The sequence below is a fragment of the Coturnix japonica genome, chromosome 1, assembly GCF_054131305.1.
Source record: "Coturnix japonica strain WE chromosome 1, WE-NBRP24, whole genome shotgun sequence".
Taxonomy (NCBI): Eukaryota; Metazoa; Chordata; class Aves; order Galliformes; family Phasianidae; genus Coturnix; species Coturnix japonica.
In genome coordinates, this window is record NC_140663.1 from 175,137,748 (window position 1) to 175,164,941 (window position 27,194).

The 27,194-nt window shown below is 41.6% G+C and overlaps 1 protein-coding gene across 22 annotated transcripts in view; it reads left to right on the top strand.

Moving 5' to 3' along the window:
• The window catches only part of TENM4 (teneurin transmembrane protein 4), a 1,507,827-nt gene that overhangs the window by 1,337,640 nt on the left and 142,993 nt on the right, over window positions 1-27,194 (top strand). For all 22 annotated transcript variants that reach the window (XM_085509480.1, XM_032442260.2, XM_015852440.3 and 19 more), the window contains 3 exons: window positions 14,069-14,170; window positions 18,059-18,253; window positions 22,291-22,491. In XM_085509480.1, the coding sequence (XP_085365606.1) occupies window positions 14,069-14,170; window positions 18,059-18,253; window positions 22,291-22,491 (498 nt within the window). The remainder of the gene's footprint in view (window positions 1-14,068; window positions 14,171-18,058; window positions 18,254-22,290; window positions 22,492-27,194) is intronic.

Consider the following 27,194-nt stretch of genomic DNA (forward strand, 5'->3'; position numbering starts at 1 on the left):
CTTACATTCTCTGCCCATTCGCTGACTTAAACTCTGTCTACTTCCAGTTCGGAGCAGATTCCCGGGCATTACCCACTGAAGTCTCAAAGCCATTCACTGTATTTATACTTGCTTTGCTGACATCTGGGAAAGTCTAAATTGATCTCATGTAAATACTGTGGAGAATGTGCAGGCCTGGGGTGTGATCCACTGTGGCTTATGCTTTTCTTTAGCTAGTTCCCTCCTTACTTAACCTCCTCAGGTACAGTTAGGTCTTCAGGAAGAGCAGATGTCACGTCCCAGTCACCCTCTTCTGAACATGTCTTGCAAGTATGTCCATCAAAGCACATGGCAAATTGAGCAAGTACTTGGCCAAATCAGGACCGTTTACCTGTAAATGGAACTTCAGCTGCTCCATAGAGGTGCTTGGTTAGCAGTGATGTTGTTCTCACCTGCTGTGTGAATATGGTCATCACATCTCATGGTCACCTTGCCCCATCCCCTGTTCCACACAGCACCTTGTGATAGCCCTCTACAGACGGTTAATAACTTGTGCCTTCCCCAACTCAAAGCTCTTTCCTTCTGCTTGTTTTGCACTGAAAAAAAAAATAAAAAATGAAGTGACATATGAGAGCCTTGGCAGGGAGGAAAATCACAACTTCACTTTTGATGTTATTGATCTCTCCCTTGTAACACAACAGCAGAGCTTTGCATGCTCTGCAAATAGCTTTTTGCCTTCAGCTCTCTGTGTCCTATTACAAGCCCTTGCTTGACAGATGCTCCATGAGATGGTCAGTGCCTTTTTTGATGAGTCTTGTTGCCAGCATCCTTTTTTGATGCTTTTTTTTTTTTTGCTCTTTGTCTTCAGTTAGCTTTTCATGGAATCATAGAGTCACTCGTGTTGGAAAGGACCTTTAAAGGCCATCTAATCTGACTCCCCTGCAGTGAACAGGGAAACCTATAGTTCAATCAGGTGCTTAAAGCCCTGTCCAGCCTGTCCCTCTCCCTGTCTCCTGGGAGAGGGTATTCACCACCTCTCTGTGATTCCTGTTCTGCTGCCTCATCACTCTTATTGTAAAACTTTTTCCTTATATCCAATCTAAATCTTCACACTTTTAATTTGAAGCCATGTCCCTTTGTTCTGTCACAATAGACCCTGCTCAGGAGTTTGTCCCTTTCTTTCTTATTGCCCACCTTTGAAACTTTTGCTAAGCTTTTCTGAACTTGGTAAAGTTTGTAGATCTCAGGTAGCACAGTAAGCACGCACTCAATTCAGCTAGAAGGCAATAAGGATGTTTATGAGACGCTGATAGGCTGTGACTCTCGTTATTTTTTTCTTTGTGAGTTTGGTCTTATGAATGGTAGTTCTGCTGGAATGAAAGCTTACATTTAGACATAAGCTGGACTTGATGATCCTTGTGGGTCTTTTCCAACTTGGGATATTCTACAATTCTATGATTCCGTGGTATATCCACAGATAGCTTCCAGCCATTTGCCCAGGGAAGTTGTGGAGTCACCATCTCTGGGGCTGATCAAGAACTGTGGAGATGTGGCACTGAGGGTCATGGTTAGTGGGCATGATGGTGATGTGTTGATTATTGGATTAAATGATCTTAGTAGACTTTTCGAACCTTAATGATTCTATGACTCTATGGCCAGTCTTCCACTTGGCCACAGGACAAGGTCCTTTGGTGAGAGGGAAGTTAGTCCGTGCAGAATGATGGCAAGAAGACAGCAGGCTGCCAACACCATCAGTGTCAAACCCAGCCCAGCCTGGTAGGTAAGACTTTGTCTTTCAGACATGGAAGTGAATGAACTCTGATCTTTGTAGGAGATACCCTCTGCAAACAAGTGAAGTAGTGTGATTAGAGACATTACTTTTTTATCCAGGCGTATGTGTGGAACTAATCTTTATAGAGCTAAATAAAAGATGCCTTGTAGCCTGAGCATGGATCTGGAAATAGCAGAAGGGCTGCGGGGTGGGGAAGCCTTTCACATTAGTTTATAAGCCCCATGGACAGAGGTTTTTGTTTGCTATTCTCAGTAAAACAGTGGCAATGGTTTTAGATGATAGTGACAAAGCCCTTAAAGTTTCAGCAGCTGATAACTTTATTAGTGTGCCCTAAGTGTGTGTCTATCCCCAAAATTGATAACAGTCTCATTTCCCACTGAAGGGAGCCCAAAGCAGGAGTGTGTCCCAGCACTGGGTTTTATTGCCCTACAGAAGAGCCACAGCACTTATAGGGAACGCAGAGTCAGACTATTCATTTCAAATCCAGATATTATTTGTGGTGACCTTTTCCTCTCTGCAAGTGTCTAAAACAATTCTTACATAATTATCCTGCTTCCCAAGCCTTAATGGCAGGCAAAATTATTATTTCAGGATTCTGCTGTTCAAGACTGTAGGCATCTCTAATAAAGGAGAAATTAGGGACACATCTCAAAGATAATTAAATAATAAGAAGCCTGTAAAGGTCAGATACTTGGCTGTGAAATCTTCCACCACTGCTCTTTCCTAGCATGGCATATTTCTTCATTGATGCCCTGCAAGAAAAAGCCAGCAGCATAAATTTGTAGTGTGTGAAGTTGTTTAAATTAAAGCAGGGATGGAGTCATTCATTTGACATTAGACTTCAGCTTTTGCTTGTTGTTTTGTTCTGGCTTAGTTTGTATAGGTACGCTCCTCTTTCAATAGGGCTAAATGACTACAAGTGATAATTTTGGATGGGAAAAAATGGAGACAGAAGCAGACACATGGATGGACTGGATGATCTTGGAGGTCTTTTCCAACCTTGGTGACTCTGATTCTATGATTTATATTGTTGTACAGAGGAGATGAAACCGTGTTTGTGAAAAGTTGTTTGAGTGCCAATAAGCATTCGCTTCAGTAGAAGTTAGGTGTCAGGACATCCCCAGTGATCAGGTTTTAGCTGGCTTTGGTTGTGCTTCAATTTAATAGGGGGGAAAAAAACCAAACCATAAGTAGATCCGTCATTTTGAAAAGCTTTTCCTACGTGTGTATTTAGATGGGCTGGTGGTAGCTTTGCACTTGCTGTTTGCAGGGTGCTGTTTCCAGGCAGCAAGTTCTCTTGATCCAACAGAGCTTGTACAAAAGGTTTATTGATTGGGGTAATTACTTCAGTTTTAGGGTCAGGGAATGGTTTACTTAATACTGAAGTTAAAGCCTTTTCCTTTCTTTCTGTTATTTCTGTCCCTTTTTTTCATTCCTTTTTTCAGATCAGCAGAATTCTGCCTTAACAACACAGCATACAGAGGTACCAGAGGGTTTCTGGAGAAACATGCAAAGCAGTGCATATGGGTTTTGTTTTTGCACTTTTGTATATAGCTCTTTCCATGCACCCCACACTGTATGCTAACGCAAGCAGAGCTTGTTTTATCCCTGCCTTATATTCCTGAGCTGCTGGGGCAGCTCTGTGCAGGCTTTTCTTTCCATGAACGCTCCCCTGCTAAAGCACAGTAATAAGTTGTGGGAGTTACACGTCCACTTTTGGCAAACAAAGCGAGAACCCTTTCTGTGCTCCAACAGGCTATTTTAAGACTTCGTTTTCCAAAGGCTGTATTTAACTGTATTTACGTGCACACATTTAATTGACCACATGAGAGAACAGCAGCCAACAACCTCGGCACCTCAGGAGCCACCAATCTCCCTTTTCACACGGAGGCCAGGGGGGATGCGGACATGGTCTGTGCAGTAACTCCTGGCATATGTTGACTTTTAAAATGATAACAGCTGCTCTGTGTATTAGATGTGTGGCTGCTTTCTTTATCTAAGTGCTACAACAGTCTCAGAAAGAGAGTTAAATAAATTAGGTTAAACTGATTTCTGGCTCAGAGGCTGGCTGGGGGCTCTGCAAGGGAATATGCCTTGACCAGGTTTGTGTAGCAAGTCAGCTACAGGCTGGAACAGAGCTGTGCATTCTGCTTTCTCTTTGGCATTTACCTGAGTGCAAACTTGTAATGGAAGGGCATCTCTGTGGGGTCAGGATTGGGACTGACCCTGTTTATTATCTTTATTCATGATCCGGACATGGGGATTGAGTGTACCCTCAGGGAATATGTAGATGACACCAAGCTGGGAGTAACTGTTGACCCATTTGAGGGTAGGAGGGCTCTGCAGAGGGACCTTCACAGGCTGAGTTGCTGGCCTGAGGTCTATGGGATGAGCTTCAACAAGAGTAAGTGCAAAGGAGCTGTGAGGGGTCTGGAGCACAGGTCTCAAAGGGAATGGCTGAGGGAACTGGGATTATTCAGTCTGGAGATAAAGAGGCTCAGAGGAGACCTTGTCACTTTCTATAGCTTTCTGAAAGGAGGTTTTGATGAAGTGGGGCTTGGCCTCTCTCCCAGGTAACAGTGAAAGGATGAGAGATAATGACTTTAAATTGTGTTGGAGGAGATTCAGGTTGAATGTTAGGACAAATTTCTTCTCAGAAAGAGTGGTGATACAGTGGAACAGGCTGCACAGGAGGTGGTGGAGTCGCTGTCCCTGGGAGGTGTTCAAGAGCTGTGGAGATGTGGCACTGAGAGACATAGTCAGTGGGCATGGTGGGGTGGGTTGATGATTGGACTGGATGATCTTAGTGGTCTTCTCCAACCTTAATGATTCTATGATTCTTTGTTAAGGGGCTGATCTGACAAAAGGCCGGGGAGACACTCAAGCCCTTCTGTAACACTGGGTGTCACACTTGAAGTTGTGCTCATAGCACCTGTCTACAGCATGCTTGAACCTCTCATGTCAGCCATTCCACACAGTGCACCCCTGTTTTTCAGGATGGATGCATTTGCTAAAGACTTCATATGAAATGAAACTTAGTCTTCGCAGCACTCAAAATGATAATATTGCCATGGTTTGGGGGCATTTGTTTTGACCAAATGTTTTCACATCTGAGGTCCTTTTTGTGTGTATGCAAGACTGGTTTGCATTCTTTTCCCTACAGTACACCAACATACAACATCGTTTAAAATTAAACTCAAGGCCAGCTTTAGCCTTGCCCCAAGCTGCAATAGCAGAAATTCTAATGTACTGAACGCAAAGTAACTTCCAGCTTGCTAGTGCAGCTCCAGAAGTTGAACCCTGAAGGCTGAATAATTGTTGTTTCCTGTATTCATTTGTAACAATTTATGAGGGTAGGAAGGACCAAAAATAATTTATTTTTTTATTTTTTTATTTTTTTGCATTCCCTTGGGCAAATTGGGGATATGAGAGTTTCACTTACTGGAGCGAAATTCAGGTTTAAAAATATTCCAGCTGCAAAGAAGAAAAGCAGGGAAGAAAAGGAGCTTTCATACGGTTCTTTCTGGATTTCCACAGCCTTGTCGTATGTAGAAGGCACTGAAGTTACCATTCTTTTAAGGTGCATCTTAGAAGGAGGAAGATGACAGCTTCAGTCCAAGGGCTAGTTTCTCTTAAAATCATCCATTGGCATTTTCCACCAACTGACTTCTAACCTGTGACACATTTTAGGTGATTAAAGAGAAAGGGTTGTTTTTTTTTATTCTTGGTATAGTCAGTAGGCAATTCTGTGAGAATTTTATTTCATTGCTCCTTTCGTGCTTTTAGCATTGCTCACATACTCAGGGAAGAAAACAGTGTTCTCTGTGTATCGCTATGAACTGCAGAAATACATTAGCAGGCTCTTTTAAAAGGTGCCTTTATTCTGATCCCAGTGAAGGAGATTTTACCATTAACTTAAATGGTAGTATACATAGAGCGATGGCCAAGTGCTTTTGAAATCCCATTACACCTTGTGATTTCAACCATCTGATAGCTTTATATTGTAAGGCATTCTGCACTGGAAAGATTTCTTAAAAAGGAAGCCGTAAGAGAAAGGAATGAACCAGTGAGATAAAGTTCTCTCTCCAAGGGGAAACCAAATTCAGACCAAATGTGGTATAGGCTTCTGAAGCAAGCAGGCTTTTTCTGCTCATTATTTACTCCCCACACAATTCCCACTCGGTCCCACTTTCTGCAGAACAGAAGTTCAAAAATAATCTACTTGCAGCTGGGTTTGGAGTTGGATGTGCCTGAAATAGTGTGAGAAGGACTGATGTTATTGTGGCGGGGCCATTGGAGTATCTGGATGGATGTCTCAAGCCAGGCCATAGAAACAGAAGTGCAGACATCTCAAGGGAAGCTGTGCTCACATGATGTACTGTCAAATTTGGCAGAGTCAGCAGATCTTGATGGTTTCAGTAAACGATTCAAAGCGATGCTGAATGCCAAACTTTTAGTGCTTCACCATCACCTTTTAAAACAATCCGGACTCTAGAGGCACTGCTGGTGAGGTTTACACTCTGCTCTGATGGAGATGTATGGTACCTGCTGTTGGAAATGGCTTTTTATTTTTTAAGTGATAGGGGGAGAATAACGTGCTATTGAATACTGTGATTATTGTGCTTCACTCTGACCTTCCAGAGCCTGGATTGACTTAAGGAGCTGAGTAAAAGCACTACCTGCCTGTTGCCCTTCGCCTCATTTAGCATCCTGATACCTCCATGTGAAGGTTAGAGTTCCATTGGGATATTAGAGCAAAACAGGGTTATCTGCATGGATCTTTAATTAAAACAGACCTCCCAGCCTTCAGGAAAAGCAAAAATAGTCAAAACCTGGCACAACATCAAGTGGCATTAGCAGTATCAGCATCGCGCTGGGTGCCCTACAGAAGAGGAAACTGTGAAAGAGCACTCAAAATTAATGAGTGAGTTTCCATGATGCTGTCAAGACTATCACATCCCTGGCTGCCAGGTGTGGATTACTTGAGCTAGAAATATAAAAGCCCTATAAAACACAAATGAAGTGAAAAAATCGAAATCTCAGCAGGTGAGGATGTGCCGTAAGAAGGAATCGGTCCTTGCACGTTTCTGTTTGGAAAGGAAGAGGTGAAGCAAGAGCACGCCGGACCCAGCATTTTCACATTTCCTTTGTTTTCAGAGCCTTATTTTTTTTCTTCTTTATTATTATTATTTTTTTTTATTTGGCTCAAAATGTCAAGCCTGATATTTCAGATACCTGAAGCGTGTTTTATCCCCTCTCACCTCCACGTCTCTCTTGGCATTGTTATCACGATTACAAGAGCAGGTGACAGTTCTCTGGGCTTAGAATCCTACCTACCCTGCAGTGAAATCCAATTGAGTAGCATCATTTCTTTGAAAAATAAACAAGGCTGCAAGCTCTGCAACTGGGAAGTAAATTAAATGCTAGCTTGCGTTCACAGAGCTTCAGAATCTTCTTTGCCTTTCGTGTTATACTGCCTGAGTTCCTATTCAAATTACTGCTAATACAGTCAGGGCAGTGACAGGGGGCATTTTTGTGAAGGAGAGACGTTATTGCAGTGAGCTTGCAGGTGACAGCTTTATCCTGGACAAGCGCTGGGTCTTGAGCAATATAGAGTGTGGCTTGCTAAATCTGAGCTGGTGCAGCAGCACAGGGTAAGGTGAAGCGATGCAGAGTCCTTCGCCCTCCCATGAGATGTAATTCATTGCACTGTGAGAGGGATGCTGTGCTCTCCTCATGGCCCCTTTGCACTGCTGAGGCTCACACAGGGGATTTCAAGGTTAGATAGGAGCCGAAGGGTCTAATTACCTGCTGCCCTACTCCACCTGCATTGCAACGCATCTTCCTTAGCTGGGGGAACATGGCAAGTCAAAGAATAGGCCAGTGGAACTGTTTCTTCCTGTATATATTTATTTGATATGGTCAACAATTCTCTAAATATTTGTTCAGAAGTAATTTTATTTCAAATTATTTTTTATCTACTTACTTTTATAAAATCAGTGCATCCACATAAGGATGGAAGGTTATAAGGAAAGGCTTTTATTTTGTAGATACAGCAACTTCCTGCAGGCTTCATTTATTTTGTCACCAGCACAAAACAAAACGTTTTGGGGCCATTACTCGTGCAGAGGGGGATTAGACTACTCAATGAAGGGGCCAAACAGCATAAATAATACATAAATTAAAAAAACAAACAACCCTTCTCTTTTATTCTCATCTCACTTTTCATATTTTGCATTCTCATCGTCAAAAAAAGTTTCTTATTCTTTGAACCTCTGTTCCAGAGACTGCTATTAACACCAATTCATTGAAGTCCAGTTTCTCTACTGTAGTGCTTTTCCTCCATGTTTTTGCTGCTAAATGGTGCCAGTCCCAGATCAGCTCCTTGAGGCTATCAAAGGAAGTGGTTATGTTTGAATTCATACAACCACACCACACTGAATGGTTATTTAATCAGTTCTTAGAAAGCCGTCCTGGTGCTTATTAACTCCCTGGAAAGATACTGTCTTCAATTGCCAGCCAGATAACTACTTTTTCTTTGCCAATAGATACTTGCCTCTAAATGCCTAGGGAATGATGATGCTTGGTGGCAAATGTAGGCTATAAAATATTTAGCTTTAACACACAATTGTGTTACTGCAGCCTCTAATAGGATTTGGTGTCAGGCAAACATCTGCCTTGGCCTCTGGCCCAAAGATACAGAAACAAGCTATTAAGTTTGGTCTTGCATAGTAAATAAATAAGATGGGTATCTATTAATGTGCCTGTGCCACTGACTGGCAAGCGTGGGCAAGTGTCTAAAAAAGAAGTCCATCAGGAGGCCAACCATTTGTCTGTCTTCTTAATATGTTTATTGTATTTCACATGGATCCCATTAATCCATGTAGGTAATGGTAAGCCAGACCATTATCCTGGGAGCTCTGCCGCTGCCATGAGTTTGTGATATCAAGCACGTGGTGCATTTGTCTGCTATTACCAGCCTGAAAACATGGGAATGGTAACAATTAGCAATTTCCTACTGAGCTCATTGATATTGTTCAGTGACAGATAGTATAATGTGAAATCTAATTGTGGGTATGGGCAGCATCATGCCAGTTTATAGCTTCTCACAGGGAAAGTGGGGATTGCACTGGGAAAGCAGGCAATAAGGTAAATATTTCAGCCAAATTTACCTTAAGATCTACCAGCTGTGAGATTACTCATCCCAGAAAAAAATACCCCCAGAGAAAGCAGCAAATATCCCAAAGAATTGTCAGCAGCTGTAAGACAGTGTGGTGCATGCTGGTTCACTCCAGACAAGGATCTGGTGTCCTCTTTCGTTATTAAGCCTCCTTAAAGAGTACTTCAGAAGAGTTTTTCACATGGAGAAATGTGTTTCATACTTACCAAACCATTGAATCATAGACTCATAGAATGGCTTAGGTTGAAAGGGAATTTAAAGCTGATCCAGTTCCACCCCGTGCCATGGGCTGGCTGCCCCCACCAGACTGCAGAGCCCCATCCAGCTTGGCCTTGGGCATCCCCAGGTATGGGGCACCCACAGCTTTCTGGGCAGCAGTGCCAGGGCCTCGCCGCCCTCTGAGTAAAGAATTTCTACCTAACATCCTGGAGCCCCAGGCCAGGATGTATTACCCCAAATGGGGCCTCACAAGGGCAGAGCAGAGGAGGACAGTGCCCTCCCTGCCTGCTGTCACTTCTTCCATCTCTCATCTCTATTAACCTGGCAACACCTTTGTACATCTTACTTCTCTCGACTGAGGTAGGATGAACAGGGGTAAGGAATAATTGTGTACCTCAGACAAGACTGTTCTCCAGAATGAGACAGTGTGGGTCTGCAAGTAGCATGTCTCATTATGTCACTCAATCCTTCTCTCAGCAGAGATCTGCATGTTTACAATATTTATTCAGGATATGACTTGTTTTTTTCAGTTGCTAATTAGATTTAGAAGCTGGCAGGACAATTACTTCCATACGCAAGCTTCTGCAGTCTCCATCTGAAGCCACACCGCCTTGAGTTTTGCTCATCTATCCCCAGCGTGAGCTGTTTGCTTCCAGGAGGTTTGCTCCTCCTGCTGTTTGTTGTTGGAAGATGGCAAGGAAGCTGCATTTTCAAACTTCTATTAGGACATTATAGCACAATCATGTGAAAGCATCATGCGTGTCTGACCTTCCAATTTATAATCTTTGCCCTTCCCAGCTGGTGACAATCAGATTATTTCAGAGATTTGGAAGCCAAGAGAAAGCTGTGGGAATCAGACTGAAAACAGAGAGCATATATCTTTTTCTGAGAAAGGACTGTCGTGGTCTCGCAGTGAACTTTAACTCTTAAAAACAAAACAAATCATTGTCATGATTCTCTGAAGCAGTTCCCATGGTGCCATTCATAAAATGCCACATGGAGTTTTGTGTGGATTGGGAAATATCAATATTATTACTTGTAACAGCGTACAGAATAAGATATAGAATAGAAACTAGAGGTTGGCCTTTACTGGGCTTCATTTTTGACCAGTGTTTTTTCACTGGTATTCATTGATAGCTACACTGACTGTGCTTGTACTTAAAAGACATTCTTCCAGATAGTAGCTTTGTGCCTGTAGCTTAGGGACTGCCTGGAATTTAAATTCTATCCCATATATCTTCTATGCTCCATTAAATGATATCTTAGCTAAGTCCTTGCATCTGCACAAAATACCTAACTTTGTCCATTTGCCTCTTCATGCTTTCTAGGGTTCCCCCAGCTGAGTTCTCAGTTCTAAATCTCCCATAACATTCCATTTAATTTGAATGTAAGGGATTGGAACGGTGTATGTGCATGAGCGTATATGTGTGTACATATCAGAAGGGCCAGAAAAGCAAGGCAGCTTTCCATCTAAGACTAAATTCAGCCTTGGGCTGAAGACAGAGGTTTTTATCAGATCTCTGGTGACCATGATTTACTAATGCCTGCAGTGCTCAAAGTGAAAAGAAATTCCAAGCCATGATCTTATCTAAGAATATAAATAGAAGCATGCTCAGAATTTTGCAGACTTGTTGCTCACAAGCCGTGTTTGTTCTCATTAGTTCTGCAGTTGGTGAGAAAAAGCCAGGTTCATTTAATGCTTTGCTTTCTGACAGTACCTTTTAAGGTGATGTAGCAGCTTTGGTACAAGAATATACTGCATGTATCTTCATCATTTTTTGGGGTTTCTTCTCAACAGTGAAGAACTTTTGGGAGTTTACAAAGACCTTAATTGCCCTGAGTCACACCAGGCAAGTTAGTATTCTTAGCAGCTAAGGAAGTGCTCCAGCAACAGGATGGGGAGAATTTCTTTTCCTCTTCAGTTCATTTTGTCCCTATCAGTCAGGTTATTCTGGGGCAAAGTGGGTGTACACAAAATTAGAGCTTACTGGAAATGCTACCAAAATAATCAGAGACAGTAGAGAGGTAGAATAAAGGGTTTTAAAGAGCCTCACTGTCATATCGTGATGATTTGACAGTTGGACTTGATGATCTTAGTGGTTATTTCCAACCTTTACGATTCTATGATTAATAGTGAAGGGTTGTCAAAGAATGATTTAAAGTTACCAGGGTGCTTCAGTGAAGAAGTTACAGTGGGTTTCTTTCACCTGTCTTTATTCCTTTTGGTTAGGCTGCAACGTGGCATGATGCAATTAGGGCATACTTGTCAGGGTAGGAAAGGAGCACAAACAGAGTGAAGTTCATTGAATGGATTCACTTTAAGAGTCAGGAAAATACAGTAAGCTAAATAGACTGCATTCCTTTGGTAATTCAGAGCTTTTAGATCCCATTATACATAGATAATCTGTTGAACGATTTGTTGGATTTACCCTATAGTAGACATATGCTTGGTATCCTGAGTCTTTCCAGTCATGTAGGCATCAAAAGTACATCAAGTACATTAACTGAACCACAATGGAAATGCAATACAATGGAAAGTATTATTTCCAGTGACAAAGATTACCCTTTAGCCAATGGAACAGCTGCCGTACTAGATGCCACTTTACTTTTCAGATGTTTCTTTAATTTGTGGGGGTTTTTAATGTTATTTTGCATAAATACTATTATTTTACATACATACGCCAAGAAAGTTTTGTAGATATTTCGCTTCTTTTTAAGGTCTTGATTTAATCCTTTAATGCAAGAGCTTGAAAACAAACTGGAGTTTTCAATATGCCATAGGTGTTGTCATGACACAGGGTGTCTGCCCTGCATCAAACACTGACGCAGGTATCCCCACTGACTTCAGAGGTCAGACACATGTAACCTCACCACAGTGTTCATACAGCTTGCAGACCCCGGCCTAGAGTGACAGCGTGATGGTGAGGTTTCCCCAGCCAAGTACTGCATGAATGCAGAATAACACAGTCCTGCTCCTGCTCCCAGTTTTCAGGCATGAAAAACAATTCACATTTTGGGAGAAAAGGAGAAAAGGATCAGCTTTTTTTTTGCTACAGCTGTTAAATCTGCTTGCCCATCTCATTATGTTGCTCTGCAGCTCTCACAGTCTATAAGATCCCTATTTGTGAAAGCGTGTGTGTGCATCATTAAGTAATTTTGCTTTCTACATTTCTGGATACACTTCTTGAGAAATGGACAAAAAGGCTTTCAAGAGAAAAAAGACCTGAAGCAAAATCACTTTTAGTTTTCAGCAGCAAAATTAAAGCATCGCAAAGTCCTGAAGATCATATAACTACAGGCTTATGTTATCTTTTAATTTGTGTCTCTACCTGCTGTTAAGTGAGAGATGGTACAATTGACTATCTGTAAATACGCTCAAGTTTGGAGCTGCTATTACTTGTTTACTGTAGGAAATACAGCAGCTGCTCTGTGATTGGGATAAAGGCGGCAGATCTTGTAGCCAACATGCTGGGATTGTGTATCTGTACACTGTACAGCAAATATGAGCTTAGCCAAAGTGCTAGAAAACTGGTGGCGCTTTCTTGTGCCTGCCTGTCTGCATGGAGGTGTCTGCTTGTGCAGTTTTCTGCCAAGACTTAAAGCATAAATGCTTGGAACAGTTTTCATTATTTAAGCCTGCTGTTCCCTTTTTTGAATGATTAAATTATAGTATGTCCTTTAATATGTCCCTGAGAAACCTGTTTTGTTCAGAGAACGCCCATTCAGAAACAGCCTTCCTTTCATTCCCAATTAGAAGCTAATCTGCACATCTCTATTGCAGCTGTTTCTTTTCACTTACACCCAAAGGAAGTTCACAAATATCTTTGCTACCACAAAGCACTCATGAAGTGCGCGAGGAAACTGCAGTCATCACTCACATAGCCAAGATTTCCACCCTGCTCCATGATAGATGCACCACTGCTGTCCCTCCTGTATAACTGCATCCAGTTTTAATCGGATATGCATCCCTCCCCCCCCCCACAAGGGAGAACATAAAATAATAGCGTGGAATGAACTACAGTGTTCCATCACCTTCCCAAGGCCCTGTCACATTTAATCGCTGCTTGCTTACAGTTTAGTGGAGAAAACGATTTTCATCCTTTTTGAAAAGTGGTGTTTACCAAAAGACGCCTTCCTTTGCTTTTTTTTTTTATTAAAGGAAGATAAGTTTTAGCCCAGATATTCCAAACTGTCCTCACAATAAGATAAAAGTGCTGGATATCGTTTTGCTTACCTGTTAACTTTCCATGGAAGATGAATAGCCCCTGTTTTTCCAAAGTCAGGAGATTTAAGATGCTAACTAGAAACAGAAGAAAGACTGGAGCAGTCCCATTCACGTTCCACTGAGACAGAATGTTAGCCCCAGCTCTTCAGTCTGTTTGTATAATACTGTAGAAATAATCCATCAAATGCAAGCGGACAGGATGAACCAAGTGGCTGCCACCAGTGAACTTCATAGGGGAATACATCTATCATAAATCATCTGTGTTGGGTGCAAAGAAATGCCCCATTTCACTTTTTCCACTCAACAATATCAGACCAAAAATGCATGTTCTGCCAGATCTGTGTTTATTGTTTCTCTCCGGCACATTCAGCAAGGGAGAATGGTCAGTAAAATAAGCAGGGTGAAGAGTTCTCAGGTCCTGAGCGAGGAAAAACCTCAGAGGGTGCTGAGTGGCTGTGGTTTTGGCCATAGAGTTTGCAGTCCCTATGCACTGATGTGAGATGTTGATCCACTTGTTGCTATGAATGGATGAGCTCCCATTACAGGAGCTCAAGGCTGATGCTTCTATTCCAAGCTGCAATGGTTGTTTAGAGGTTTCAGCTGTTCTGCCATCCAGAACCCTCCCAAACTCAGTAGTATTTTCTTGCCTAATCTAACTTTTGTTTCTTTCCAGAATCAGTGGATAATTGTCCCAGTAATTGCTATGGGAATGGAGACTGCATATCTGGGACTTGCCATTGCTTCCTTGGCTTTCTGGGCCCTGACTGTGGTAGAGGTAAGAATTTCCTTGATTAACTCTTTGCTCCTCTCCTCCTGTTATTTTTTCTCTTCGTCAAAGTTACCTTCATGCCTTTGCACATTGTCAACTGCACATTACCAAGCCTGGGTCTGCTGCAGGAGAACAGAACCAGGTCAGATCTGTGGGTTTTTTTTTCACTTGTCATGAACAACAAGGTTCATGACAAGTGAAACAACAAGGTGACCCTCTGTCTGTGCATGGACAGGCAAAACGTCACAAGAGGAATTTTCCCTCTGGGAATTACTTTAGAAAACATGACTTAAAAATCTGGCATTGCTGTTTATTTGGCAGACTTTTCCATCACCTTATGGTGTACCATTTTAATACTTTGTTTTAAGACACTGATTGTAGGCCACGTTAGTACATTTTTCATTGCTGCAGGGCTTGCAGGATGGGCTCAGCTATGCCTGATGGCTGTGGGGAGCATGGGAGGGAGCAGAGCAATGGGAGGCAGGGCTGGGTGCTTCAGCCAGAGTGGAAATACTGGGATGCCTTGGAAAGGAGGCTTCCCCAGCAAACAGTACAATACATTTTTCTTCTCAAGTGAAAAGTATTTTTTAATAAATCGTTTTGGAAGGATTTTCACTCGACCTGAAATTTTTAGGTTAGTTAAACATTTAAAAAACAAACTGAATCACTTTCAATAAGAACATGTTACAGACAGAGAAATCTAAACGTCACACGTGGAAAATGCCAGAATGCTGTGCTTCAGTCTTTTCAAGGTCTTTTTTTGGCTGGAACAGTTGAACAGACGCAGCGCAGATTTATAATTCAGTGTATGGGGGGATAATGCAAAAAGTCAATGCCCACACAAGGAGCTGTGCTAAGGCAGCAAGTCAGGCCTTCACCCCGGCCCATTGCTTTGTCTGGGAAGAAGGCTGGGCTCCTTCCCAAGAGAGAAATCTAAACTCTGTCCAACCCTACATCCGCTCCCACTCCCACTGAGGTCTGCTGTGCCTGTGTGAGGCTGGGGGCCACGTCCCTGCAGCCCAGCCAGGAGATAAGGCCGATTGCACACCCCGCAGGCTGGGCCCCGGCTGAACCCCAGTAGTGTCTTGGGGGTCATGGCCCAGTAAGATGGATGTGGCTGTCTGCATCCCCAAGAGCTCTGGTGTCAGACTTCTTGCTGACTCAGGCTGGGCTTGGTTTGCATTTCCAAGCTCCTTTTTAAATCCATGCAGCTGGAAACAAAAGGAGTTTTGCCATCTCTTGCACCTCGTGACTTCAGCTAGGGGCAGAAGTTCGGGGTTTGTTCCCTGAAGGCTCCCTGCAGAGTCAGGGCAGAATGAAAAGCTCCTTCACTGTCAGGCAGAATATGTAAACTTTTAGTCTGAATCAGGGGAGCTTTCCTCCTTTCTCAGTTTCCTTGGACTCCACTTGGGCCACACGGATGTCTCCCGTTTCACACTGTTGCTTACTCTGGCTGATCTGAACACACCTGATTGATCTGAGCTCCTATCACTGTTTTTTTTGTGAAGATAGACAAATACTTGGAGTGTCAAAATGCAATTTGCATGTGCACTTCCACCCTGAAGGCTTGTTCAATGGGAGCTTGCCATGAGCTTAATATACAAGGGTCCCAACGTTGGGTTTCTTATAGTTTTCAAGGGTTTTGACCTAAACATCCCTTCAAGGACAGCAACTGCAGCATATGCAAGGCTGCTACAGGATCCATCTGCAGCTGTGTGTCAGTTCCTGGATAGAGCAATAATTCTTAAGTTCTCTGTCCATACCAGGGTTTCTAGGTCACAGATTTCCTGGGCTCCTTTGTTCCCATTCAACATTGCAATTCACCTCCCAGATCAGTGGGAAACTTTGGAACAGAAATATATACAGTTATGTTATTAACCAATTACATAATTGGTAAACAATACAACTGTAACTTTAACCAATTATTTTAAGCAACGTAAATGAGAGCAAATTACCAGTGATGTTTTCATGGGCATTTTGAAGGCCTCCTTGAACAATAAGAATGTCTTTTTTTTCACACTGTCTATGTAGTAGAACAAATAAATGAATAATCTTGCTCTGTGATGCTAAACTTGAAGTGGTCTGCATTTGGGCTGTTGCTACCACACTGGAGAATTACTGTGATTGGGCATCTTAGATATCTGTTGAAATGGAATCTGAGTGATCAAATTAATTATGTATTATTATGTATAGAAAAAAGTTGCACAAGGGGCAGTGGAAAGAAATCCAGAAACCTCCTTTGTCTTTATTCGTTATGGCATGCTATAAAGGAGCTCTTTTTCTTCCCAATTGCCTTAACATTGGCACAGCACTTTCCAGCTTAGGCTGAAAGTATTCTCCAGTCTTATTGGAGACGGCCAGCAATTTATTTGATCTTGTACTGAGTGATCAGCTGTCCTGTCAGAAAACATGCAAGTCTTTTTCAGCAGCCTCTCACTGGTTAAAGGCAATTATTCTTTCTTCTTGTGGCAAAGAGCTGCTAAGGATCCTCTTCCAGTGCCTTGAAAGAGCAGGCTCCATTACTGAGCATTTGAAATTTGAGATAGGAGGGGGGAAAATTCCATCAGCCTAGCTGAAAAGTGAAATTACTGAGTGAATTTGCTGTGAAGCACATATATAACACAGTGTATCTTAAACAACTTATGTCTTATATTGTACATTATATTGCCTTGTATTCTCCTTGCAAATGATGCACACCACTGCAGTGTGCTTTCTTTAAAGTGAACAGAGCACTCCTTAGTAATAATAGTTGTCAAAATCCTTTCTCTTCTACATTTCTTTTATTATAGTTCACTGCATTTCAAACCAGTTTAACAGTCAGAGCTGATAATGCTTTTTATCGTACAGAGTGCACTATAATTCTGTAAGACTTGTCTATAATGATAAATGAAAACAACACCGGATGGGCATTGCACATGAAGAGGTAGTAAGGGAAGAGAGGAGTGTTTCCCTTAACCACACTCATAGCTCTTTCTGCACATACTCAGAGCCAGGAGCGATGCAAAAGAAGAGCATTGAATTCATCACATGCTTAGTACAGGTGAATTAAGCAGTAGATGAGACTATTCTTCTCATATTTATCCTGTATAAAAATGTTAATTAATTGCTTTTGTGAGGGGCAAATGAGAAACTCAGCTGCTCTCACAAGAGGATGATGTGCAACAGTGAAGGAGAGAAATCTGAGTTGGGTATATGTCCTTTTGGTTGAGTTTCCCTAAAAGCAATTGAGAACAGAACTTAAACAAGACAGAATTTCAAGGGACAGCAGACAGGAAGGTGTCTTCGGAGGGAAGCTTCCATGGATAAATCAGAACAGAGGACAAGAGGAGGCAAAGGTTGCAGCTGCAAAGAAAGGAAAAGGGAGCAAAGATGTTCAGAGAGGAGCCGAAGGAAGTCTATAGAATGGCAGTTACCAAAGCTGATATCATGGAGGCTGGAGTTTGGTCCCTGTTGCCTTCTATCATGGGGAGCCAGATCTGCAGCAGAGGCTGTGCAGAGGCAAATATGAAGGCTGGCAGAAAGTCAGGAACAACGTTAAGCAATTTAAGGTCAGTGGTGCTGCCAGAGGAGACACGAGTGTGTAGAGAAGTCAGAATGCAAGAAAGGTCTGAGGTTAGTTAGTGAAACAGGTATCGTAGACACAAAGCAAAGAGATGCTCTAACTCAAGAGCACTGTTTGTTTTAAACATTCATAAGAGAATGCAGTTGACAGCTGGGTGTCTTGCCTGTAAAATAATTGGTTTTGGCAAAGGAAAGAACAACATACCCTACTGAAAGAGTGTGTACAAAGAATATAAATCTGGACAAAGAATATAAACCGGACTCCTGTGCTCTTTTTTAAAGTGAGAACTGTGTACAGTTGTTTTTAATGTTATTTCCATCATCTTTCCCCAGCATCCTGCCCGGTGCTGTGCAGTGGGAATGGGCAGTACATGAAAGGGAGGTGCTTATGCCACAGTGGTTGGAAAGGAGCAGAATGTGACGTCCCAACCAACCAGTGCATCGATGTCACCTGCAGTAACCATGGGACGTGCATCATGGGGACCTGCATCTGCAACCCAGGGTACAAGGGCGAGAGCTGTGAAGAAGGTATTTGCAAGATACATTCAATTAGCCTTTGCTTCGGTTGTCGTTACATAATTACATGGATGGAGGCAATTCACAATAGCACTGGCACTTAAGCAGAACAGTAATAGGCACCTTATGGATACAATAGATAGATGCAACATAAAAATGATATGTTGTAATAGCTTGTCATTAGCTATCATATTTGTTCAATAATTCAATGAAAGGCCATCAAAAGCTTCAGATAGACAAATCTAGTTGAAAGTCCAGAACATCTAATCATATGTTCAAATGTTCTTATTAAAGCATCATTTCCATTTACACAACTGAACATGTAATTACTTTTACAGTGCTTTCTTCTCTATTATGCTATGCCAAGTGATTTCAGTTGCTTGCATATACAAAATGGTGGTGTATGACAGTCTTTGGTTCTTTAAAAGCTTAGAAATGCTCTGGACTTGAATTAAATTCTGCTTCAAAATCAGATATTATTTTAATAACTCTTTCATAGCTTTATATACATACATATATATATATTTCTTACATGAGCCCCCAAACATTTTTCATTTACATTTAGATATGTGACTCAGAAATGCAACGCCTTTTAGCTCTTATCTTTCGTCTATTTGAGCAGGGAAGTCACCTGCCATCATAAACCTTTATCTTCCCCAGTCTGTGACCGCTTCTTATTGCTAACTGAGAAAGTGGGCAGTTTTGTAAGTGTACAAAGCATTTGGACAGTTACAAAAATGCATCCAGAAGTGTCTGATTTACAGAATACTCCTTGGTGCTTTTGAAAAATGTTCTCAGAATTCTGTGCAGAGGACCTGAAAGGTAATTATGTTTAAATTATGCTTCTGTAAATGCAGCTATAAGGCTTCTGCACCGCCTGGTAGAGTTGAGACATCAGTTTGATACGTGCGTAAGAGTCATTAGATCTTGAATTAATTTATTGTTGTCCTCATGCATGTGGGATAAAGGTTTCTCTGAAATGGCTTTTATGTTACAGACAATGGAAACAGGCTGAATTGGATTCAGACATTGGAATGGCATCTAATCTAGCAATCCCTTTCATGCATTTTGTGTGTCAGAGTGGGACATTTCTGATGTGCCACAGCTTCTCTGTCCATAGTGTTAGAGATGAAGACAACATCAGCTCAGTAACTGTAAGCCACCTCCTGAGAAAGCTGCACTCTGGCTTAAGAAGGCACAGTTCAATGAAGTCATAGGGCATGCAAGCCCTAAAGATGGTGACTACTGAAGTGCCTTTAAAACATCTCCGTAGATCTCATTAATTACAGGATTGTATCTTTACTGAATAAACAGAAATGAAAAAATACTCGTTTTGCCTTCAGCAAGGCACGTTTCATGTGTGTAAATCACAGTAAGATTTGCCCTTTTTCTTACAGGAGCCTCTTTTCCCTGATCACATTCAAGCAGAAAAATCAGATAGCGCTCCGCTGTTTCATGCTGTCACTGTATCTGGGGACAGCATCAGTCCCAGTAGGGAACAACCTGAAAAAGAGCAAAGAACAAAGAGATTGTGATCTTCTTTAAGAGCTGTTTTGGACTTACCAGACTCTGTATTTGTTTCTCATATTCCAGGCCTAACTGGTATTGTGTTGTGAGGAGGGGTGGTAACTCAGTAATACGCCATGCGGGAAATCTTCACAATATATATACATTTATATATACAAACCTATATTTATTTAAATCTATTCAAAAAGTCGATTTATTCCATTTTTTATATTGTTTTTACTTTTTAATTTCTCTTTCAAGAGCCACCATCTGGCATCGATTATGTTTTATTATTTCTCCATTCTTGTAGCTTCGCTCCTTACTCAGTGTTTAGAATGGGTTTTCATTCCAGAGTTTCTTCTGTCTTTTCCCCCCACAGAAGTTCAGCAGTGTTTATAAAGCACCAGCCAACAATCTTACAGGAGTTTTTCTTTTCTCCTTCCTCAGTTTATTGGACAATATTTTATAAGGCACGGGCTAAGCCAGCGAGATGTTAAGGGAGGGGAGCAAATTTAATCAGTGAAAAATGAGAAGTTACTCTTTGGGTACTGAAAAAAAAAACAACAACCAACCAACCTAATAACTCGTATGACCAATGAAGCATGAAGCATATTGGGGAACAGTGTAGAAGAGACTGTAGCCTTGCCTGCTGCATGATTTATCTTCTTGGCAAAGGTTCTGCACAAGGTTTAACTATAAATGGGGCATTTTCTAACCCGAAATTAGACCATTTGGGATGTTTTCCAAGCAGCAACACAGATCTATGTAAAACTCTTTTTGTTGTTGTTGTTGCTGGTTGTTTTGGTGGCTTTTTTTTAAGTGCAGGAGATTTTGTCAGCTCTGCCCTCCTGCCCTCATCTCTGCTTCTCTCAGTGTCTTCTCTCCTGAGCAGCTGAATTTGTCAAGCAGAACTCCCTAAAAATATAACATTGTACTCAAAGCCACTAAGCAATTGATGAAGAAGAAAGCAGAAGCCCCTAATCCTGTCCCAGGGCCGTTGAGCTGGTGCAGAAAGCTTAAAGAGATACAGCTAGTGAGGCTGAGATTAAAGTAGCCATTGTGTGTGACATTTCCTGAAAGGGCTCATTTCAACATGAAAAATGGCCTTGGGATTATGATAAATGGGGGGTTCTGACATGCACATTCCCCTCCTATAATCAGCTGTGCTGGAGCCGGGCTTGTGGATTGTCTGCCTCCCATGATGGAGCCCTCTGTAAAACTCACCTTTTTCCCAATTGACCTTCGGAGGGGATGATGAATTGCCTGGAGGTAGCCTCTTGTCAGTTAGCCTGTGATCTTTGTTCCCTATGTTCAAACCATCTGCTGAGAGCCTACAAGGCTGCAAGTCCCTTTTTTAGTCCTTTTCCTGCTTATTACTGCTGAGAAAGAACGGGGCCAGGGCTCCAAGGGTCTCATGCTAAAATTGGCACCTGGCTCCCAGCTCACTAGCACTGAAGGAGATTTATAGACTCATCCTTTCCAGCCTCTTACCATTTTCGAGAATTCTTCCAGCTATGATCAGGGCTCCAGGAATCAAAGGGAACTGAAAATGCTCTCACATGCCTTGGGATAGTAATTGCTGAGCCATTACTTGTCAGAGCGAGGAGGTTTTGCGAATCCAGAGAATTATCAGAGCAGCTGTTGTGTTTCTTTTTAAGGTTTCTGGATCTTCAGCAGGTCGTTGGGGTTCCTATTAGCTGTTGCAGGAAAAAATAGAAGCTGCAAACCTGCTGTATGTGCCATGGCCGTGTTCTGCTCTTCTGCATTTGAGCCAGGAGCTGAGCAGATTTCTTCCTGCTCCAAGCCAGGCTGGTGCTTGTCACTGATCCCCAGGGCAGTTTTGTTTTAATCCTTACTCCAAAAAGAGAGAGGATACGTTTAACATGAAATGAATGTAACTGTCTGTAAAACCTGCATAGATCTCAGCGTATTCTTCAATTTAAGCATATGCTTTGCTGAATCAGGGCATAAACTTCTGCTGAGTCTTTATGTAAAATTCACTCTCAGAAAACTGGAGCTCAGCTTTGAATTCATTAGTAAGTGTAGTTTAACATATTCAATAGAGTAAGTGGAGATGCGATACATGTACAAGAGAATATTATTCTTATTCTAACCATAACTGACATTAGCCTGTACTTACTTGGAAGGTTATTTATTACTGTGAGCCTAGATGAAAGAATGCATTTTATTGTGTATTTTTTTCTGTTTTTCATGTGTTTTACAATCATGGAATCGTTTGAGTTGGAAGGAACCCTTAAAGGCCATCTAGTCCAGCTCTGAATGGGAACACCCAAAGCTCCATCAGGTGCTCAAAGTCCCAACCAGCCTGACCTTGAATGTTTCCAGAGATGGGACATTTAGGTCTTATTCCAATTTGGGGACGGTATCTTCTCGAAGCATCTATTTTGTGCTCAGTGTGACTTTGCTTTCTGCTTGGAGCCTTGAGATACTGTAGAAGCAAGCTTCTGTAGACTGCAAGCCGATCATTTATTCTTCTGAAATTTACTCCCTTTGTCTGCTTTCCTTTTCTTTCTTACCCGTAGTGGATTGCATGGATCCTACCTGCTCGGGACGAGGAGTGTGTGTGCGCGGAGAGTGCCACTGTTCTGTTGGCTGGGGAGGAACCAACTGCGAGACCCCAAGAGCCACGTGTCTGGACCAGTGCTCTGGTCATGGGACCTTCCTTCCCGATACCGGCCTCTGCAGCTGCGATCCCAACTGGACTGGCCACGATTGTTCAATCGGTAACGTCAGCGAAGACTCGGGTTGTTTTTTGGTTTATTTAAACTTTGTAAAATATTCAGACTCAGGTCTGCTGAAGTAGCGCTACAAATGTGTTCCTGTAAAGCTCATGTAGGGCATGCCTGGAAGCAGAAATGCCATAGCTCAACTACATAAATAATTCTGCTTCTATAGCTGAGCACAGAGCAATATAATAAATAACCCCATTAAAGCCACGTAGGCTTGCTGTAGTACATTATATTGCTATGCAAGTAATTGATGGTCTACATATAACTTCTTGTTCTGGTGTTGGTTTCTGATGAATCCTTGTAGCCAACAAAGGCTATGTTTTGATTTTTAGGAGATAGAACTAAATATTCTTTAGGTTGCTGTAAACAACAAGAAAAGAGGTGCCAGAACTCTTTTCCCTTCAAGGTTTAAATGCTGTGATTTTCTAGGCTCAGCTGGAGGAGGATGAGTGTCACATGAGGTTTGAATCAGAACATTATAAGTGCTGTCCCATATCAAGTGAAAAAGAAGTTGACTGAGTAGAAGCATTGGATACTACAAGCATTAAGAAGACATATTTTTATAGGCAATTTTGTGTTAAGGTCTCAAAATGTGTAATTCCTTCGTTCCTTGTCTAAATGGGCATCATGCTCAGAATGTGCATCTGGTATCTGAAGTGGAGACTGAGGGAAAAGTGTTCAAGAGCTTTTCTTTTTTACTTCCAAATGCAGTTAGCTTTTAGATGCCATACTGAGGAATGCTATAATGCATTAAATAATCAGAGCCTACTGGGCATTAGTCTTTTGGCTTGTGTATACTGTACTCACAAATAAAAGACCACAGCAATAACAACTTCTTTACCTTAAAGAGATAAGTGGAACTAGGCCAAAAATCCAGGGCAGTTCTGGTTAGGCAATGAAATGGAGTGAATTTTCACACACGCACACACACACACAAACTATTAGGAGACTGGGTGTAGCAGAAAAAATGCACAAACGTTTTCACTGAGGAATTGCTGCAATGTGTATAAGAAATCAGGTTAATTGCTTGCAAGTATTGTAAGAGAGTGACTTTCAAGGATAGGGCAAACTGAATGAGCTCTTGGAAAGGATATGAATAAAAAGCTTCTGTACAATAATCATTCAGGGTAGGTGTCATGTTAGGAAGCTTGTCATAGCGGTAAAATTGACTGGGCTGAGGAATACAGCAAAAAGGAGTCCTCGTTGACTGGGGTTAAAAATATACTGATCCCACATTAATGTCTTCAGTTCCATACACACATTTATATGATGACCACAGGAAGGGAGAAGGTAGCAGTGTATTTCTAGTGATTTCATAGCATGGTGCATAATTGAGTCATTATTCTGAGTTTATGTGGAGGTTTAGGGGTTGAAGGGATGGATTTGGAAAAGTGTTCATTTCAACACGCAAACAGAACTTGCTTTCCCATTGTTAACCTGCAGGGTCGTGTTCAGATGATTTATAAGCTTTCTTTATACTACTTTTATAAATCCATCTAGTGCAAACTTTCTTTGGCAGTGTGAGGTTATTTGAGACAAACTTGAGCATCATTCCAAGACCTTTTTCCTCACCAAGCTGCTTGTAACATTCAGGTTATTGTGCCTCACAGCTAAAATCACAGCTAAGGTGATTTGTAAACTTCCATTTCTAACCCAGACCTTTCCACTGAATTGATGACTTGATTTGAAAGACAGATTTACTCACGGGATGTGTAGTACCTTTCTTGCATGATTAAAACAGAGTGAGCAAGTATGTTTGTACATATAGCACCAGTGCCCAGAGTGGGCAGTAGGGGGTCCTCGAAAGAAATTAAGAGGGGCAGACTCTATTGTCCTATAAAATAGGAACAAATAGTGGAAAAATTATTAAGTGAAATACTTAAGTACTTGAATAAATCAACCTCAGCTCAGGAAAGCACTTAGGACTGTGTTTACTGCCAGTGAAATCCATAGGACTGTGTGCCTACAGTGGGTTTTCCAGCTCATAACATCTTCAAGTCAAGACTGTTAGCTATCTGAAAAGCATACTGCATTCATTTAGGAGTTATCAGCCAGTATGGAAGAAGATAGGAGAAAGTCTTTGGATCACAGACTAATAGAACTGTTTGGGTTGGCAGAATAAACCTTGAAGATCATTCAGTTCCAACCCCCTGCCATTGTCAGGGACACCACGTCACTGTCATACATAGAAAGTAAGTCTAAAATGTCTCTGAACCTTAGATTCAATGTTTTTATTAAGTAGATGAGTTTCACCTGCCTCTAGAGGCAACCTTAGAGAAATACAGCTTGCTACATGAAACCCTTTATTTTTTCACATAATAGTAATATTAGATTCTTCTTTTTTCCTGTTTGTGTCTTTTTTCATTCCACCTTCCTTTTCTCGTCATAGACAAGCTGTGTGACTCAATTTCTCACATGTTCTGCTCTACAGTGTATTGTAGAAGTAATGAGGTGCCTTTCTAAATTCTTTTTTTTAGCATTATTATGCCCAAAGCCAGTATACCCATAGCACCACAGAATTTTCACTCTAGAAAAATGCTTCCTGAGCATGCTTCCCTTCTTCATACAAGGCATAGAGTCCTCTTCCCCTCAGTATGCTGTTCTTCTTTGGTAGACTGCCTAGTATAAAGTCTCCTAGAGAAAGGTAGAGAGATAAGTCCAATGAGAACCTATATGCAGAGGAAACGGCCTTTTTGAGTTCTCTCTGAATGAATGAAATCTCCTCCTCTTAGCATCCTTGTGCTGTTGTACAAGCAAATACAAAAACGTCCTTTATAACCCAGTTCAGCTAAAAAGTCCAGGGCAATGCTCAGCACAAGAAGGCTAATTAAGGAACCACTCATCCTAACCCCTTTTCTCCAGAGCCTACCACTAGATATCCTCTGTATCTTTGGCTTTTGGCATGCTATCTCCCTTCACCTCTTAATGAGCCCTAGCAAAGGACTTTGTCCTCCAAGCATGGCAGCTAATGAAGCCATTAAAAGGCAGGTCTCTTAACCTCATATTGTCTGAGTATAGCAAGAAGAGGGGAATGCCCTGTGCTGAAACATGAAACAGAACTTAATATGTAATGAAGTCTCAATCTTGACCTATTTAAGCTGGAGCAAATATTTCTGGCTAATCAAAAGGCAACAAAACACATTGCAGTAAGACCTTCTTGCTGCAGGTGAGTCATGCTGACTGTGTTTAGAGAATGCTGTTTCCCAGAGGGATCTCAGAGATGCATCAGTACAATCCCAAGCCTATCAAAATATGTTTAAATCTACTATCATGCTTATGTTATCTGATGTTGTCCTTCACTTTCCTCAGATTTAAAGTAATGATTTCACTCTGTTCTGTATGTGGCAGTTGACATTTGGCATACAAGATATTTGCTAGAATCATCCGAAAACTGATCATACAAAGCATATTACGTCTCTGTGTAATAAGTATAGTGATTATGTTTTTCTGGACAGTTGATAATGATTGGACATAGACCTGCATTCCTTTTCAGTCACTTTTTACACAGCTGAGATCCCTTAAAACTAGACTGAAGAGTAATAATAAGAATATTGCTTGGTCCTGAATTGTCAGGATAGATACGAAATCATAGTCTGTGCATTTAATGACAAGAGCTGACAATGGAGACTGGGATTTTACAGACTGAAAAGTCTGGCAGAGTGTTCCTGGACAAAGATTGAGGCTGAGCTCGAGTGCTCGTATCTCATGAAATCAAATGGCTCGATCCTATCCAGAGCTTCTCTCAGCACTTCTGCTTCTAGCCGTGTTTTTGAGGATATGCCAGTTGAGTTTATGGCTGCCCTTGTTCCCCTCTGTGACTTTTAGGAAATACTACTATCCATTGATTTGTTGCCAGACTTCATGAGGTTCACACTCAGAAAGAGATTTACGCATTTACAATTTACTTGAAGCAAATGCAGATTTATCTAACTGTAATGCAGTCTTGCTGGGAACTTTTTCTCGGCTCCTGAGACACTGCAGTGTCTAGAGATGTGCATTCAGTTTCTTGGGAGAGAATCCCAATTATCAGGTCAATGCAGATGCTATAGGCAGTCATCATCTCAAAGTGAAGAATGAACAGGTATGAGCAATACAAAGGGATGACAATTTGAGGACAGAGATTTGACAGCCTGAGTGTTTTCATTTTTACAAAGCACAGAATGCCTGGAGTTTGAGAGGGAGACAGATCTTCTCACCATCCATCCCTTCAGCATTTCTTAATGGTCTGACCAGCATGCTTGGAACAGAAAACCTGGAGTTCAGGGTTAAAGGGTCTCAACCCCAGCTCCCTGCTCATCTGTATTTGTTTTCTAGGTCTTTGGTACTTACTTAGGATTTATGCATTTCACTGCTGGAAATGACTGCCAAAATTTTAGGCACTTATCGTAGCCACAGTTACTGTGGCTGGAAATGTTACAAATGTCCTTGATGTTTTTTGAACAAGTTCAGTTTCATGCAATCCCCTGCTGCCTTAAAACTTCCTTTAGCACTAACAATTTAGTGGAACAGTTGTCCTAGAGAAGAGAAACATGTGCAAAAGACTGTTCCAATTGTAGTTAAGTGGAAATCTTTGAAAGAGAGCTTAATTGAGTCCTCATTGATTTAGCTGCCTCCATATTTGGGTAATTCATGTTCCTTTGGAGCTGTCTGGGTTTCAGCTTTTCAGAGATCCTCAGTTCTGCCAAAGAACTGCAGAA